At 49.6% G+C, this 17,852-nt stretch overlaps 2 protein-coding genes and 1 pseudogene across 3 annotated transcripts; 1 reads left to right on the top strand and 2 right to left on the bottom strand.

Annotated features, from left to right (window-relative positions):
• Positions 1-1,995: 1,995 nt before the first annotated feature.
• Positions 1,996-2,842, bottom strand: LOC306663938 (elongation factor 1-beta-like; annotated as a pseudogene). The gene has a single exon. The product of its transcript is annotated as an elongation factor 1-beta-like (transcript).
• Positions 2,843-9,459: 6,617 nt separating this feature from the next.
• On the top strand, positions 9,460-14,264 carry MXD3 (MAX dimerization protein 3). The gene is made up of 6 exons (XM_079144651.1): positions 9,460-10,083; positions 10,337-10,442; positions 11,133-11,162; positions 11,291-11,405; positions 13,396-13,573; positions 13,650-14,264. Exons 1-6 carry the CDS (start codon positions 10,014-10,016, stop codon positions 13,763-13,765), a joined length of 615 nt encoding a protein of 204 aa, XP_079000777.1. The 5' UTR covers positions 9,460-10,013; the 3' UTR covers positions 13,766-14,264.
• Positions 14,265-14,400: 136 nt separating this feature from the next.
• Positions 14,401-17,833, bottom strand: PRELID1 (PRELI domain containing 1). The gene is made up of 5 exons (XM_079144650.1): positions 17,582-17,833; positions 16,802-17,027; positions 15,365-15,478; positions 15,204-15,282; positions 14,401-14,949 (listed from the first exon to the last, which is right to left on the bottom strand). The coding sequence occupies exons 1-5, from the start codon at positions 17,671-17,673 to the stop codon at positions 14,798-14,800; spliced, it is 663 nt and encodes a 220-aa protein (XP_079000776.1). The 5' UTR covers positions 17,674-17,833; the 3' UTR covers positions 14,401-14,797.
• Positions 17,834-17,852: the final 19 nt, after the last annotated feature.

Below are 17,852 nucleotides of genomic sequence, written 5' to 3'. Positions count from 1 at the left end.
GTACCAAAAGAGAGGGACAGAGAGGGAGAGAGGGGGGCGGTAAGAAAAAAGAAACTGATGTAGATAATCACCTATACATTCCCAGGGGCTGTCCTGGCCCTTGTGTGCTCCACCAATGTGGAGGAATACGTCAAGGGCTCCAGGTGCTCAATCCCAGACACTCAACGCTCTGTTTATTATATAGCAGCTCCAGGGTGGGGGTGGATCAGATTTTCAAGCTGTACTCTTCAGGATGGGAATTCATAGCAACACCTGGTGACAACAACACAATTCAGCAGCCATCTAGAGATAGGGACTGTGAGAGTCAGTGGTACTTTCCCAGGCTATGGCTGCTACCTGTGGGGTCCATTACAGCCCAGTTAACCAAGAGCAGCTTAAGGATATATCACTTCCATCTGGAGCCAAACCACCCTGCTCACAGTGCTAGTGGCTCTAAGGGTCCCCAGGATTTGTTTCCATCAGGTATGCTGAGACACCAGACTTAAAAATGACCATCATGAGGAAGTTTTCACTCAGTTCACTGTTTGCCATGCTAACAACGCTGCCAGCGCACACCGTTAACTCCAGGATTGGTCAGAGGGCAGGAGAGGGGAAGTGTGGGCAAGAGATTTTTCCGTGGTTTTCTCAGGAAGGAACTGGTAGGGAAGGGTGGGTGGGCTTAGTGTGAATAGTTTCAGTGGACTGTGTGCGATGGGGTCCCTCGTTTTCTGGTCTCTGGTCCTAGAGTGATTGGGGCAGGGAACAGAGTGGAAGGGCCCCAAGAAAGCTGGGTGGTTAGGGGTCCAGGCTCTGGATTTCCTTGCTTTGAATATGAAAGGCAGTCTCACAGGTGAGTCATCTTCTGCTTGTAGGAACTGGATGACAGGGTGTAGTAGTCTTCCTGGAGGGCCATGGGTTCATAATGGCTTGGGACTGTAGCTCTGCCATCATTAGTCGCTGAAGGCAAAAGTTAATAGTGGATCTTATAAATGATGGATCCAACTCCCAAGTAGTAAGTTCACTAGATGCACAAGGAAATGCACAGTAAAAGAAACAAGCTAAATATATCATCCTGTTATCTGTAGAAACCAAAATAAAAGCAAAAGAGTATGTTAGGGCAGATCCTGAGATTGGCCCAAGACTGGATTATGGCTGTTCTGAGCTACAGTACTAGTTTATTTATTATTTATTTACTCATTTGGTATTAGGGATTTAACTCAGAGGTGCTTTACCACTGAGCCACACCCTCAGACATTTTTATTTTTTATTTTTGAGACAGGTCTCACTAAGTTGCTTAAGGTCTTGCTAAATTGCTGAAGCTGGCTCCAAACTTGCAATCCTCTTGCCTCAACCTCCTGAGTTACTGGTATTACAGGGGTGCACCACCATGCCCAGCTACAGTTTCTTATCTTAAGGCCACTGTTTTAGTTAACTGTGTGTCACTGTGACCAAAAGACATGACAAAAGCAAAGTAGAAGAGGAAATGTTTATTTTAGCTTACGGTTCCAGAGGTTCAATCCATGGATGGCCAACTCAGCTCTGGGTCAGAGGTAAGGCAGAATATCACAGGGAAAGGGCATGGTGGAGGAAAGCAGCTCAGGACAGGGCATTCAGGAAGCAGAGAGAGCTCTGTGCTCACCAGGGACAAAATATAAACCTCAAAGGCACACCCCCAATGACCTAATTCCTCCAGTCACAGCCTACCTGTCTATTCTTGCCACCCAATTAATCCGTATGGGTGCATCAATCCACTGATTGAGTCAGAGCACTCATAATCTCATCATTTAAGTTCTTGCATTGTCTCACACATGAAGTTTTTTGGGGACACCACATATCCAAACCAAAACAGTCACCATCAGAGGGGAAAATGATGCTGAAACATCATACAGGGTAAGATGGTTAGAATTATTCACAGGAGAACGAGGGAAAACAAGGGAGCAGTCAAGGGACCCAGCCAGCAGTGCAGACATCTTGAAGACACTCTTTTTTTTTTTTAAATAAGAATGTCAAATCAAATTTTTATTACTTATTAACTACACAGCAGTGAATTCCTTCCCTCAAAATGAAAAGGAATGCACACACAACTCTTTCTTAAAAGACTCAAGTGCCAAAGTTTATCTTTCAAGTTTTTATTTAAGTGCAACAATCCAGGATGGATTTTAGATCTTGTTAAAGGCAGCCACGTCCATGGACTGCACATAGTCCTCAAAAGCGGTGATCTGTTCCTCCAGCATATCTGTTTCAACTTTATCATCTTCAACTACACACTGTATTTGAAGTTTTTAATACCATATCAGCCATCAGCTTGAATGCTCCTGACGCGCCTCTAATTTTGCCATATCAGTCTCATCATCCCAAGGTTTCACATCTAGTAAGATGGAAAACTTGGCAACAAGTGCCAACAAGTGCAGGTTTTTTGGCTTTCTTTGACTCATACTGTGAGTCAAAGGGCGTCCTTCCCTTAGCTTCTTTGCTTCTTCACTTTCCTCCTCCTCATCAGATCCAAAGAGATCAATGTCATCATCATCTCTGTTATCTGTAGCTCCACTCCCTGTGGTGTCTTCCACATTTGCAGGGCCATACTTGCCCAAAGCTTTCTTCATTCCTGGAAGGCTGGCCTTTTCCTTTTCATAAGACTTGATGTGATTATACCAACGTAGGGCATGGCACAAGTCCACAGGTGGTGGGCCAGAGACTGCTTCAAATACTGCCACATCTGCTTGTGATGGCACATACCCCTCGATGTAGCTTTTGTCCGCCAGGTAATCATTGAGCACCTGGAGGCCGGCGGGGCTTTTCAGGTCTCCAAAACCCATGGCCTCGTCTGTATCCAGCAGCTGGATAGCAGCGGAGGAAAAGAGTGCAAGAGCTTGAAGACACTCTTAAGAAATGGGATGGATAGAGCAGGTGCTGATGGGCTCAAAGCCAAGGTTCAGAACAAGCTCTCCTGGAAGTCAGGTGGACTGATGAGAGGCAACATTGAAGGCCCTAAACAGGTCTGCTTTGTTCCCCCTTTTTTGGAGGAATTTAAAAGCTTGGAGGCAAGTTAAAAACTTTAAAAGTTTGGTGAAAGTTGATCTGCAATCACCTGGAGCATTGGTCCCATAATCTCGTTAAGATAATGACCACCACTGGTGGTGCATGCCTATAATCCCAATGGTTCAGGAGGATCTCGAGTTCAAAGCCAGCCTCAGCAGCTCAGCAAGACCCTGTATCTAAATAAAATACAAAAAAGGGCTGGGGATGTGGCTCAGTGGTTAAGCGCCCCTGAGTTCAATCCCTGGTATCAAAACAATAACAACAACAACAACAATAGAAACCACCCCCTCTGGAGACTCAAGCCCATAGGGACATGAGAAGAAGGGACTGCAGAAGAGACTTTTTTGGGATTCCTTCATATGGGACTCCTGCATGCTATGATTCCATAACCTACCTGTGAAGTCCTAATGGGAGTGAGAGAATATAGGAATGCAATATTTGATGGAATGGAAATTGGAAGGTCTGACAGACTATGTACAGCAGTTACATCTCTTTTACCTGAAGATATTATGGAGACAGATATGGGTTGACCTGGGGGAAATTTACTCTATCTAGACTGGTAAAATAGAAGGCATATAAATCTGCCTATCTGCCAACATTGATTGGAAACTCTGATGGGAGCCAGTTAGATTGCCCAAGCAAATCATTAATTTGCTTTCCAAGAGCCCTGTGTGAGGCTGGGGATTAGTATGAAATAAACCCTGGGTTTAATCCCCAGTAATTGCAACACACACACACGCGCGCGCGCACACACACACACACACACACACACACACACTCAAGTCAGGCATGATGGTGGTGAACACCTTAATTCCAGTAGCTCCAGAGGCTAAGGCAGGAGGATCACAAGTTAGAGGCCAGCCTCAGCAATTTAGTAAGACCCTAAGCAAATTAGTGAGACCCTCCCTGTCTCTAAATAAAATATTTTAAAAAGGGCTGGGGGTATAGCTTGGTGGTACAGCAACCTGGGTTAAATCCCCAGTACAAGAAGAGAAAAAGATTTTAAAAATAAATAAATAAATAAAAGCCCTGTGTGGAGCATAGGTACAAGCCTATGAGTGTCACCTAGTGGCAATTTATGGGATTTTAGACCAGAACATTGCCATTTGAGAGACAAAGTGATTTTGAGATTGCCAGTATGATTTAAAGATATAAAATAACCTTGAAACCTGAAAGACTTATTATGTCTCAGATGATGTTGGAAAATGCTCAGATGAGGATAGTGCCTGAAGAAGTCTATAATATAATGGAAACAGCTTATACAAGAAGATGCCATTTGGGGTGTGCAAGGAGGTAGACCTGAGCTCTTTTCACCTGGAATCACTTTGGAATCATCTGAGTAGCTTTCGGATTCTGTGGCCACTTGGTCCACTTGGGAAGTGCCCTATGAAGAGCTCTTATTGAACAACAAAGAGCTGCTTGGTTTATGGATGGTTATTTCAGGGAGAGAGGACGGACAACTTTCTGGCTGGAAGGTTGCCACTCTGATAGAGAAAGCAGAAACAAGTGAACCTGGTAGGCATAATTGCAAGCTGCTTGCCCCGTGTCTGGGTTTCCACCCACTCAGGGGCAGTGGGAAAACCATCTATTGAGGGGATGCCTGAAGGGCACATTGGCTCTTTAGCTAATTGGCTCTATGTAAATTGCTATAGGAATCTCCCAGGAGGTCTTGCTAATGCCACAGAAGAACCACATTTCAGGATTGGAAGGTGTTCAGAATCAGGGAGTGGATGTTCCATGGAAGTCACCTAAGGGCCCATTAAAGGAACATACATGGTGGGGGGTGCTATAGCAATGTAGATAGGGGCTGTGTCTAGGCCTCTTCTTCTTACAATCAATAAGAACTGTTTTGTCTGCCAACAAGAGAGGCAGAAATTGCAGATGGCTGTGGGCAGACTCCTGGGGGAAGGCCCTGCACATACCTGGTAAGACAAACTAATGCCTGTAGCCCCCGAGGTTCCAATGAGTAGACAGTCCCTCTACTCATCTTCCAGGGGTAGGCTTAGCCTACCCCTGGAAGATGCCAGTGTTAAAGGTCCAGAATGGAAAATACTGCACCTATTTGACCTGCCAGGTCATGTTTCTTCAGACCACGGAACATATTCTACAGCCCATGATGTCCAACCATGGGCACAGAGGTATCCTCAAAATAATGATTTGATGAAGAACCAGAGGATGGAAACATTTGTTGACTAAAATAAGGGGAGCTAAAGGCCTGAAGGACTAGTTACAAGCCTTCATGAGTGTGTGCTCACACTCAACATGCCTCTGCTTTTTTAGAGGACCTAGAAAAGAGGAAGTGGGAAAGGATGCTTGCATGATGATACTTTATTTTCCTTTTCCCCCACATTGCCTCAACTTCTTTTGTCTTAATTGACGCAGGGAACGGAGGATCAGGGTTGAAACTACAGGTACCAGAAGTAGTGATGATTTCTAAGGAAAAGATTGCATACCTTAACCCTTTATGTCAGAATTTCTGAGGGCCTCATGGTTGGGTCTTCACCTCATCTGCCAAAATTGGGTCAATAGCGAGTGTATGTGTTGTCTTGTAATGGAGACAGTCTGCTCACTGTGTAGCTGGGTGACTTTACCCTATTTGAACAGGATGGACTTGGGGGGAGGTACTTGCTGAGATGAGCATTACTACCGGCGACCTAGGACAGCACAGTGGCTGAACTAATGTCCCTTCTAAAGGTGGAAAAGTGTGGGTACAAATGAAGAGGAGGAATAGAAGCTGAGAGTAAAGGAGATGGACTATGCAATAAGGGAAATTCAGTATTACAGTAACACCTTGAAAGATGCTTACAGTAAGACATGATGTTGTCTCTTAGCTCTGAACAGATGCTTGAGGGAAACCCAAGTGCTGCTAAGACCACTCCTGCTTTTGGAACTTGAAACATGTGAACAGAAGCCTGAAAACAGGAGTGGCCTCACTTCAGGAGACATTTTAACTAGACAACATGATGATGGATTGGACTTACTTAATGACTGAGGGAACCCTATAATGTGCCAGCACTTTTTGACTCTTGTTTCAGAATACACCTACTGCCATACTGCAAGATGGTATAATATTGGCAGGTTATAATTCTGATATTGATAGTCCAAAGCACTGGGAATTTGTGTTAAGTCCTCTTCTTTTTATTCATTTTTTTTTTTGTGTGTGTGGTGCTGGGGATCAAATCCAGAACCTCACGCCTGCTAGGCAAGCACTGTACCACTGAGCTGCATCCCCAGCTTTTATTTTGTTTTGAGACAGAATATTGCTAAATTTCCCAGACTAGCCTTGAATTTAGGGTCTTCCTGCCTTAGCCTCCAAGTAGCTGGGAAGTATGTGCCACATTCCCAGCAACTACTACTGTTTAAGAGGATGTACAGAAAGAGGGAAGCCTGGGAACTTTCTGGAAGTGACTATTGATCCCAGTTGGCAGAGGCAGGCAGATGGGCAAGGGCAGGAGGAGTAGTTCTGCCCAGCTTGAATTTTGCCCTTAGGGAGATAAGGAGCCATTACCCGGCTTTCAACAGGGGCATAACCTGTGTAGCTCCAAAACAACAGAGTATTGCTGTATGAGAAGAGAAGAGGATGAGTAACGTGGGAGACTGGGGTCAGGCAGCTCAGGGAGGAGACTGGGCAGGGAGGAGATTGTAGCTACTCTCAGTTGGAGGTTCTGGTGGGTCACCAGGACAAATCTCCTGCATCCTGTTGGTAAAAGTAGGAGAGATGGTGAGGGAGGGGTAGGCTGCCCACTTCCGGGGGACCTGACTGGGATAAGCGCATGGGGGTCCCCTTCTTCCTTCCCATGCAAGCCAGTAGTGTTGACTATGACAACCAGTGTTCCTGCTGCATTGTTGAGCCCCAGAGGCAGTGCAGGACCCTGGGGACCTAGGACAGAGGTTCTAAGACCAGTCTCTGCTGAGGGGCAGGGGCATGGGCCTCCTCTGTTGGTCCCAGGCCCAGAAGGCATTGGCTCTAACATTTTCTCAAAGTGGACCAGAAGGGCATGGGAGGGCTTAGGACAGGAGATTTGTTGGTCCAAGCCCCATCCCTGCACCTGTCATTTTCCCTGTCATTTCAGGTATTGCTCCTGACTGCCCTTGATCCATATTCATGGGAGGCCTGAGGCTAGGCTGACCTCAGCTTGCACACTGTTCTCTAAGGTGACTCTTCCCCAGGGCTTCTAGAATGAAGGTCAAAATTCCTTAATGTCCCTGCAGCCTCTACCTCATTTCCCTTGCCTTATTCCTTCTCTGAGTGTGGTGGGAACTTTCCTCTGGGAACCTCCTTGCCCCTATCCTGCCCAGACTCCAAGGTGGGGCCACCTTGGGCCAGATGTCTGACTAGAAGTTTTGTAATTGCACAGTATAGATGTTGTCTTTAGTGAAATAAAACTGGTAACTCATTCACAAGACTTGTGACTGCTTTCTTCAGATATGACTGATTGTAGAACCCATCAACCCTTTCTGGGCCCAGTTAGCCTCTCAAGTGTTGCCCTATACCATGTTCTTTGTTCTGTGTAGCCACACGGGCCTTGTTTCAGTCTGCAAACTGCCACATTCCTTTGAGCCTCAGGGATTTTTGCACATGTTGTTTTTTTGTCTGTATTCTCTTGTATCCTTACTGTGCACTGATATCTCTCACCTCCTTGATTAGGTCAAAATGCTCCTTAGGTGTTATAAGAAAAATGCAGCTCAGTTCAGGTCCCAAGGCAGTTCAGACCCTTAAATCCAGGGGAGCAAGCAAGCTCTCTGTGGTGCCCCGTCTGAGTCGCAGTCCAGCAACAGCAACCAGAAAGGCACTCCGGACATGGGAACTCACATCAGAGATTTTATTAGGTGGACGACAGTGTCCGCTCTCAGGGCTGGGGGAGAATGAGAGAGAGAGAGAGAGAGAGAGAGAGAGAGAGAGAGAGAGAGAGAGAGAGAGAGAGAGAGAAAGGTACAGGAGCTTCTCCTAAGTAGTGGAATTTCATGGGCTAACAACGATCAGGCCAATTGCTGAGAAGGGGGTTCGCAGGTGGACTAGTGGACCAATAAGTGACTAGGATGTTCACAAACTGACTATCTAGGTTATAAGATGGGAGAGAAAGAAATGGCTGCAGCATAAAGGGCGTGGGAGCAGTTTTATATTATAGGTGTGCCCCTAGCATTGTGTTTTCTCGAGAAGACCTGCTGAAGTTGGAACTCTTCCTTTGCTACCTTTGTGTGTAAATTGGTCTCTTTCTCCATCAAACCTGTGAGCTCTACAAAAGCCCACTGTTGTGTTCTCCCAACCACTGCCACCAGGACAGTGCCTGGTATCCTTAACCACTCAGCAAATATTTGGTACTGAATGGACAGTGGGTGGGTCCCAGGCAGCAGTTCTTGGCTTGAGCAATTGGCGATTCCTATGGCAGTGACTCTTAGAGAACCTCCTAGGAACTGAGGCTTGACTCATGGGTGCCTGTGTTTACCTAGGGATAAGTCTTTTCGGAGAAACTACCCTCCCCCTTCTTTATTTTTGGTTTGCTCATGCCTGGCAGTAATGCCCCACCCTGTTTGCAGTGGTTCTCATCTTCCTGTCCTGTAGGTGTGCCTAGGAGGCACAGCAGCAACCCCGGAAGGTTAAAAAGTCACGTTCCAGAAGAGTTCATGAGCCCTGCGGCTGTGCACTCCTGAATTTTCAGCCCCTAATCCCCGCTACTTGGAAGGCTGAGGCAGGAGTATTGCAAATTTGAGGCTAGTCTTGGCAATTTAGCAAGACCCTGTCTCAAAAAATAAAATTTAAAAATGGATGGGAAAGTAGTTCAATGATAAAGCGCTTACCTATCATGCCCTGACCCTGGGTTCAGAACCTGGGTTCAATACCCAGACCGAAGGGAGTTTTAAAAAAAGGGCTCATGGACTCTGAGTAAGGCAACCAGAGAGGAGGAAGTCTGTGGTTGTACTGATCCTGGTCTTAAAGAGGGGTGGCCGCCTCATACCTGGTACCGTATAGGCACTGGCTTTGATCCTTCCACAATACTGTCTCAGGGCCCCCTTGTCACACACAATTGAGTCAGCAGTGACAGGAGAGGAGCCCAAATCTGTCGACTCCAGAACCCAGGGTTCCCTAAAAAAGCCAGATGGCAAGTTTCCAGTATATGGCCTGGCTTGGGAAGCTTTGATTCTATTGACTTTTCGTGGCAATATAGCTTCCCTGCAGTCGAAGAGGGGGAGCCGGCAGTTTATTCCCATTCGACACGATAGGAAGCTGAGGCCCCGCCCGGGACCTTGGGGTGCAGACCGCAGGAAGGCACAGGAACAGTTAACTGAGAGCAGGAGCGGGGTTCGCTCCGCCTCCGACAGCGCCTGCGCAGCTCAGCCTTGTTCCCGCTCAACCCCGCCCCCATCGCCTGGGTTTTCAAATTTGAAACCTGCTTGTTTTCCCGCCGGAACGTGTTGACCAGCAGCGGGAGAGGGCAGGGCCGCGTGACAGCCAATCGTGCCTCAGAGGCTCCCGGGTCCCACCCAGAAGATGACGACAGCGAGCCTAGGCCAGAAACAAGCGAATGGGCTAGCGGCTCCCGGCCGGCCCAGCCCCAGCGGCGTCCACGTGCAGCGAGAGCCCGGGCCTCCTGGGGACCGATTGGCCCCTACAGCGCCGTTTTGTGTGTGAGGGCTCTTTACCTGCACAGGGCTGGTAAAGGCCTCCAAACGCCAAGGAACCGGCGGGGTCGCTGAGATAAGAGAGCAAGACACAGCACCCAGCCCAGGGGTTCACCCACCGGCCAAGCCTGGAGACGGCCTCGGCACCTGCCCGGCGAGCGTCCCAGGCCACTTGTGGGCAGGCGGGTTCGCAGAGGGTGGGAGTTTTCCAAGGGGGCGGGGCCGATGACTGGGTGTTCCCAAGGGCGGGGCATCCTGTGGGCGGGGCCGAGCTCCTGTGTTTGTTGCCCTGTGTCAGTTACATTGTAACAAAAGTGGTGCTGCTGCAGCTCTGGCTAGCACCCTAGGCCCGCCCGCCACCAGCTGTCGCCGACATGGAACCCGTGGCCAGCAACATCCAGGTCCTGCTGCAGGCCGCTGAGTTCCTGGAGCGCCGCGAAAGAGGTGAGGAAGAACTCTGGACTAGATTCCTGGAGGCGACCTCACTGACATGGGCCTGGACGCCTTGGCTCACAACTTGAACGACACACGGCAACTAGGCAGTGATCCACCCTCAACTCAGAGGAGTTCGTGGGCGGTCGGGGAGGGAGGGGTTGGAGAAATGGTCCTGGTGCCAGAAACCCTTCCTTGACCTGGTATGCCAGGGACCAGGTCCAGTCCTAGCCTGACACAGGCGGGCTCTGCCTCTCTCTGGCAGAGGCAGAGCATGGCTACGCATCCCTGTTCCCACATCGCAGTCCGGGCCCCATCCATAGGAGGAAGAAGCGACACCCGCAAGGTCCTGGTGCTCTGGACAGTGAGCGGTAAGGAGGGTACAAGCGAGGTTGCTGGTGTAGGGAGGTTGGATGGGTGCTGTCCTCCTTCAGCCCTTCCTCTGCTCATTTCCTCCTTGTTTGCATCTTATGGGCTAGGTACCCTGCTCTCGGAAGCATTCAAACCCTTCTTGCCATCTGTCCCTCCCCAAACACACCTTTTTGTTAATTCAAGGACACTTCTTCAGCACCTCTGATGTGATGAACTGTGAACAAGACAGTTCTGGGTCCTGTTTCCACTCACATGCTTACACTCCACGCATCAAATCAAACCACTCCCTCTCCTCCACAGGCTTATTTCTTTTCTATTGTGCTTCAGCACTTTGCATATGCTGTTCCCTCCAGTTTGAATGCCTTTCCCTCCATTATTCTCTGGGAAACTTCCATTTTGTGCTCTGTTTAGCTGTCATCTCTGTTTAGGAAACCTTTCTTGCTTGACTGGCAGGGGAACCTTGTTTGGACCCCCACAACCAACTCAGCAGGCCCCTCAGCATTTGTCTGTTATCTCTGATTCCTCTCACCCCTACCTGGGGGCTCTGGTGCCAAAGACCAGACCAAGGTCCCCATAGGAGGGTTGACTGAGGCAGACATTTGTAGTAGATTTTGAGCCACAGGGGTCCCTGGGCTAAGGGTGTGGGCTATAGTTGACAGCCCCTCACTCATCCTCCCTGGCATTGACAGGTCTGTGCACAATGAGCTGGAGAAGCGTAGGTGAGTCCCACCCCAACCCTGACAGCATCAGGTCCCAGGAACCACCTGTCTGGCCCTACCTTCCCCCTGCTATCCCTCTGGCTGGTGAGGTGGGGCTGGCACTGCCCTCCAGACCCCTTCCCCCACAGGAGGGCCCAGCTGAAGCGGTGCCTGGAACAACTGAAGCAGCAGATGCCTCTGGGGACTGACTGTGCCCGATATACCACACTGAACTTGCTGCGCAGGGCCAGGATACACATTCAGGTAAGTGGAAGGGGGCACCCTGTGGTCCCCAGGTGTGGCATGGGAGGCCTGGGTGGAACCAGGGAAAAGGACCCCATGTAGTCCAACTGTGTAACTTGGGACAGTTCTCTGTGATTTTAGTTTTCTAATCTATTAAGTGGGAAGAAAAGCAAAAAATAGCTCAGCGGGTTATTCTGAGGCTTCCGTGAATTCACCCTGCAAATGTTCATTGCTGTTGTTACAGCTATTATTACTTATATCCCAGCCTCTCCAGACCTTGGGCAAGTCACTTGGCTTGTGTCTGGACTTCTGCTTCCTCCTCTGGTGGGGAGGGGATTGCTGTTTAAAAGATTCTTCGATAAATCATATGTAATGGTCCCTTAGATTGTAGAGAGCTGGTTCCCACTCTCCCCTGTTCCCATCCTCCAAGACCTCCTGTTCTAGGCCATCTATCCGAATGCCACCCCAGGAGGCATCCACTCCAGAATTCAGGAGGGGGAAAGGATTGAGAGGAGCTAGTCACTGCACCTCCTAGGACCCTTGCTACTGCCTGAGCTCAGCTTCCCGCCCCCTGGTGGACAGGAGTGGGTGTGCAGGTGCAGAGGCCCAGGCAGCCCTAGGGATGCCCATATTAGAAGCAGCCTTGGAAACAATAAGAGAATTTTTCCTACCCTCCTGGCCCTTTTGACAGGTGAAGAGAAAGCTATGTGCTGATGAAAGGCAGATCTAGGCCCAGACCCCCTGATTTGCATTCTTTTCTTCAACAGATATTTATTATCTGCTCTGCCAGGCCCTTTTGTAGGCACTGGACACTGTGGCAGAGACAGATCCATGTGCCATCCAGCAAATAAGTCCCAGACATGAGAGGTATTCACACTGTCTCATAAGTGCCTGTTAGCACCCTCTTTGTGGCTGAGTAATACTCTAATTGGCTAATGGGTCCTGGTTTCCCACATGGTGCTTACTTGACCTGGTTTCTTGGTGAATTATGTGTCCATGGGTAGGACCTGGGAATCATTCCATCTTTGAAGTCTCATTACCCCTCTTCTGGACTAATGTATACCAGCCTCCTCTCTGGTCTCCCTGCTTCCTCTTTGCCCTAGAATGATCTTGGGCATACACATATGTGCCCAGACCCATCTCCAGCTAAAAATCTTGACAGGGATCCCAACAGGACAAAGCCTCAGTTCCTTACTTCCTGTAACTCTCAAGACCCTGTCCAACCCAGGCCTTAGCATGACTGCTTTTTTGGACTAGTCTCTCTCCAATCCCCTACTGAAAAAGCTGAACTTCCCATGTTTGCCAGGCTCCCTCTGCCTTAGTGTCTCCCCTCCCCCATCTTTGGGTAGCTCCTACTCATTCTTCTATACCCTGTCCTTGGCCTATTCTCCCCTTATTGGTAAATGACTAAATCTAGCCTTCTGCCCACTGAGGGCTGTGCCCTTGGACTTCCAGATTCTGAACTTTGGAGCTAGCAAAATTCAGGTAGGGATAAGGGGAGGAGGTTAATGCTGGAGTCTTAGAGCCCCTGGAGAATCCTGACCAAGATTTACAAATGGGTAGCTTTGTTTAGTCTGAAGTTTTCTAACAATTTAAATTAGTTGGCAACATTTCAGAGGACATTTGACATGAAAAATATGGCTTTCCAGCTTGTCTTAAAGAAATGGGGAGATCTGGCAGTGCTGGGCCTGTTGCCATGTGGCAGCAATTGGCTGGAACCTGGAGGTGGCTGCCTCCTTGAGTGAGTATGCATTTGCCAGCCCCCCAGTGTGTTTGATATTAGGGTGTCTCCCATGCCATGCCCACCTAGACAAGGGCATATATGGGTGAAGTACAGGAGGGGGCTGCTTTCTGGAGGATGTTCAGCAACCCTCTGGGGCCCAAATTTATGTGCCAGCCTATCTGGAGTAGGCAGAGGCACCATGTGGCCACAGCCCATTGTGAAGTGGCACAGGGGCAAAGCCCAAGTCCTGGGCAGCTGACCTCAGCTCCTGCTCCTACGGCTCTGCAGAAGCTGGAGGAACAGGAGCTGAGGGCTCGGCGGCTCAAGGAGAAGCTGCGCAGCAAGCAGCAGAGCTTGCAGCGGCAGCTGGAGCAGCTCCGGGGACTGCCAGGAGCAGGTGAGCGGCTGCGAGCTGACAGTCTGGACTCTTCAGGCCTCTCCTCTGAGCGCTCAGATTCGGACCAAGGTGAGTGTCCTGAAGCTGAAAGGCCCTGGGCAGTCTGGATGGGCCAGGGCTTTTGACTGGAACCCTCCTTGTGCAGAGGAGCTGGAGGTGGATGTGGAGAGCCTGGTGTTTGGGGGCGAGGCCGAGCTGCTGCGGGGCTTCAGTGCAGGCCAGGAGCACAGCTACTCGCACGGCACCTGTGACTGGCTATGATGCTCACTGCCCTGACTGCCTTCTGCTCACACTGGGCTGAGCCCACCAGGCAGGAACCCTCTCCAAGCCTAGAGGGCTGCTCAGAGGCATCAGTTGGAATGGACTACAAGGACCCTTGTGTGGGAACAGGTACTGCGGGTAACCTGCTACTAGCTGCCAGGCAGTCCCCCACCTGTTGGGAGGAGGCACCTAGACCATCCCAGAGCCCTGTACGGCAGGCAGTGCCTGGGCTGCCTTTCCAGGCATTTTGGTAGCACTTGGCTCTGTTGCTCCAGCAGGGGCAAGAAGCCTCTTGGATCCGCTTGTTCCTTCCTGGACAAGGCCCCTGGCCTTTGCTCTACATGTACTGTACAGTATTTTCATTAAAAGTGTCTTTCATAATTTCCTCTGTCCAGTCTTGCTTGATAAAAATGGAGGAAGTCACAGCCACAACTGGAAAAGAGGAAATAAAATCAGCAGCTGCCACCACCAGGCTGAGTGGTACACTTGATCCCCACAACCTGGAGGCTGTTCTGTCTGAGATTTAAGGGTGGTGGCACTGAGGCCTGGTGATGTGACTTGCCTGAGTTCCAAAGCCAGGAAACAATGGAGTCAAGATCCAAACTAAAGCTTTCTGACTCCAGAGCTGGGGCTGATTGAATTCAACAAATATTTATTGAGTATCTATTATGTGCTAGATATTCTTCCAGGTATTTGGGACACATCAAAACAAAACAAAGAGCCCTGCCCTCTTGGAGCTTACAGTCTATTGTTTATCAACAATTCACCTGCATACTGCTGGTGACCTTAAACAAGTCCCCACATCATTGTACCACTTTGTGCCTGTTATCAGCTGCCCAATGGGAGAATAAACCAGCTGGGCTCAGACATGTGTCTGATGTACTGCAGAACAGGACACCTGCCCCCAACCCACCACCCAGACAGCAGAGAGGGCTAGAAGTTGATTTTTAATAATAAAGTACAATGAAAGAGGGGGCAGAGGGAGCCCACGGGTGTCTAGTGGGCTGTGGCAGTGGCAGGGGCCCAGGCTGGCTACACAAACTGCTGCTGTTGCTGCTGCTGCTGCTTGGTGGCAGCCTTGCTGGCAAGGTCCTTGGCCTTCTCTGTAGCTGCCAGTGCTGTCTCCTTTGCCTTCTCCTTGGCTTCCTTGGCTGTCTCAACAAGTGTTTTGGAAGGGGCCTCACCTAGAGTAAAGGGCAGGAGGCTAGCTTTGGATGGTACCTACAGGCCCCACCTAGTCACATTCCCCAACCATGCCAGTTGTGTAGGATAGGCCTGACCCCTTTGGAAAAGTGGCATTTGCCACCTGGTATAGATTAAGTCCCAGGATCAGAGCAGGGTAATGACTGGTTCAGGGTCTATGCAAGCCAGGCTGAGCCCAGGACCTGACCAAGCCTCTCCTGGTGAGGTCCTCCCAAGCGCTGCCCAGAGTTCTCACCTTGCAGCTTGGCCAAGATGTATTCAAAACCCTTCATAGTCTTGGTCACATTGCTTTTGAACCGGGCGAGACCAAATTCCTGGCAAAAGATTGAGGTGGGAAGGACTGACCCCACCCATGCCAACAGCCCCAGGTCCTAGAAACCCCACCACATTCCTTACCTGGACAGCTCTAGAGACACCAAATAAACTAGAGGAGACCCAGGCTTCCCGACGGATTTCGGTCCAGCCACTGTTGTCAGAGTTCACACGGTAAACACATCGTTCCTCCACCACCTGTGAGAACAACCACATTTTAGGGGCATCTTTTGCTTTACCAACCTACACACAGACTTGATTCCCTGTCTCTTTGTTATATTGCCCCGGTTGGCCCTAAACTCTCGGGCTCCAGTGATCCTCCCACCTTAGCCTCCTGAATAGGTGGAACTAAAATCATGTGCCACCACACTTACCTGAAATCCTGCCTCTTTTCAAAAAAGGAATCAATGAAATGAAAACCCATTCCTTTCTGTTATTGCATCCCCAACACCATTTTACCCTCTAAAACCCTTTCCTGGCCCTTAAAAAAACTATAAGACAGGTCTCGTGGGAGCAGCAGAGGACTTTCTATACTAGGACCCTGGACTGTTTGGAGCCTTTATATCTAGATATATACAGTGTTTTTACTCAGACTTTACTCACCCACTGCAGTTCTTGAGCTTTCTGACAGTCCAAATAAAAACAGATGTCTGATAGTCATCATAGTTTTCATTAGCAGAAAGGAGAAAGTGGATTGCTACTTCCAGAAGAATACTTAATGACACTTCTCATGAAAGGATCACTGTTTTGGTACTTAAAGTGCCCTCACGCAGTCATGTGAGATGACTTTCAATAGCACTGGGCAGAGGAAGGTGGCCACTCAATTCTGTGACATTGCAGGACACATCCCCTCTCTGAACCTCACTTCCATCTTGGCACAAGTGAGTAATATCCACCTCTCAAGGGTATCATGACAATAAGCTGAGAAGAATAATTTTCTCATAGTTTGCAGGGTATTCACATGTAAGAAGATGCACTGGGATGTTCCTTTAATCATGGATTTTCAAGCTTTTTAGAGGTATGTGGAACTCCATTCCCCCAAATCTCAGGCAGAAATCCCTTTACATGAGACAGGTAAATGTGGAAATGCCTCCAAAGTGGGGTTAAGGGGCTTAGAACTTCAATTGCTGAAGCACATCCGAGGCACCATTGGGCTTAACAGAGGCCCATGTGAAAACTTCCTCCCTCAACATCACTTCTGTGGGCCCAACCCGCATGTGTGTCACACATGACATAAATGTTTGTGTTTAGTACCTACAACAACTTTGTAAAATGGGCACCTCCCTCCCTCATGAATGAGTCAAAGAACAGGTCCAGAGAGGCTGACCTCCCTCCCTCATGAATGAGTCAAAGAACAGGTCCAGAGAGGCTGACCAGCTGAAATAAAGATAATCTGAGGTTGTACCATGTAGTCAGTGCTCTTCAGTAACCCAGACATGGCTCAGGCCACAGAAGTTCCCTCATGACTAGCCAGGTACCTGAGGAGCAGTGTACTTTTGGGGGGACCAAGAACAGTCTCACCATCAGCCGGGCGTGGTTGATGTTCCAGGTGAAGGTGGTCATGGTCTGATTTTGTGGGTCCACAACAGAGTCCTCCAGGATGTACACCGAGTGAGCAACGTTGGCAGGAAACAGTCGCTCTGCCCAGCGGGGCATCCTGTTGGTCTTGGTCAGGAGTCTCCGGGACAGGAGCTTCTGGTCAGGGGTCACCTCCCGGTGTACTATGTCTTCCGTTAAGACATGTTTGCTGCAGGTATTAGTGATGCAGACCCTTAGAAAACTGCCCCTGAGAGACCATCTATCAGGGTTCCTGTTGGGAGCCTCTCTGCCTTATCTTCCTGCAATTCTGCAGAATGATCTGTACTGTAGTTCAGAACTAAGAGTACCTTGAACCTATCCCAGGGCAAATTCCAACTCCTACCTCCTCCCTGACCTGAATTCCTGGGCTTTCCAGCGGGGCTGGCTTCAAGTTTGGCAAATGCCCGGATTTCCAACCCCAAGCTCCCTCCCAATTACTGTGCTGCCGCCTCTTCCTTGTTTTCAGCACTCTGAGAAGAGAATCTTGGACTACGGTTTCAAGTAAATCACCACCCAGGACCAGTCTTCTTCCAGGATCTTGCAGGCCTGGCCTGGCCGCTTCCCCGATAAGATCTCCGTACCCTAAAAACAGCCACGGTTCCGGGGATCCCTCACGTCAGACTCGAAGTAGTCTTTCTTGGTCCCATTACTGAGGGGCTGCCCACACTCTGATCTCCAAATAGCGAGGTGAGAAGGAGGTCTGCTTTTCCCTGGGCCACGTACCTATAGGGATTCGGGTACCGCTGCCAGAAGGCAGCGAACACTTGGTCCCAGGAACTTCGGAGCACGCTCTGGCCCAGGAAATACTTCACCATCGTCCCGGCCGGGGCGGGCTCAGCACCCGTGCAGCATCAGGGGTGCAGAGCCCGGGGGGCACGCGGAGGCCGGGCCGGGGCTCGGCGCACGCCCGCCAGGATCACAACTCAGTCACCACTGCGCCGCACCCAAGTCGCTGCTGCTGCCGCCATGAGGGATTGTACCGCCGCGCACCACT

This window comes from Sciurus vulgaris, assembly GCF_902686455.1.
Source record: "Sciurus vulgaris genome assembly, chromosome: 6".
Classification (NCBI taxonomy): Eukaryota; Metazoa; Chordata; class Mammalia; order Rodentia; family Sciuridae; genus Sciurus; species Sciurus vulgaris.
The sequence above is the reverse complement of the archived record's forward strand: the minus strand, read 5'-3'. Positions and strand labels throughout refer to the sequence as shown.

Bases quoted from the DNA above. Each gene is read 5' to 3' on its own strand.
- MXD3 (XM_079144651.1), top strand. From the start codon at position 10,014: ATGGAACCCGTGGCCAGCAACATCCAGGTCCTGCTGCAGGCCGCTGAG. The intron at 10,084-10,336 runs GTGAGGAAGAAC...TCTCTCTGGCAG, and splicing joins CCTGGAGCGCCGCGAAAGAG to AGGCAGAGCATGGCTACGCA. The intron at 10,443-11,132 runs GTAAGGAGGGTA...TGGCATTGACAG, and splicing joins GGTGCTCTGGACAGTGAGCG to GTCTGTGCACAATGAGCTGG.
- PRELID1 (XM_079144650.1), bottom strand. From the start codon at position 17,673: ATGGTGAAGTATTTCCTGGGCCAGAGCGTGCTCCGAAGTTCCTGGGAC. The intron at 15,479-16,801 runs GTGAGACTGTTC...TTGTTCTCACAG, and splicing joins TCAACCACGCCCGGCTGATG to GTGGTGGAGGAACGATGTGT. The intron at 15,283-15,364 runs GTAAGGAATGTG...ATCTTTTGCCAG, and splicing joins GTGTCTCTAGAGCTGTCCAG to GAATTTGGTCTCGCCCGGTT.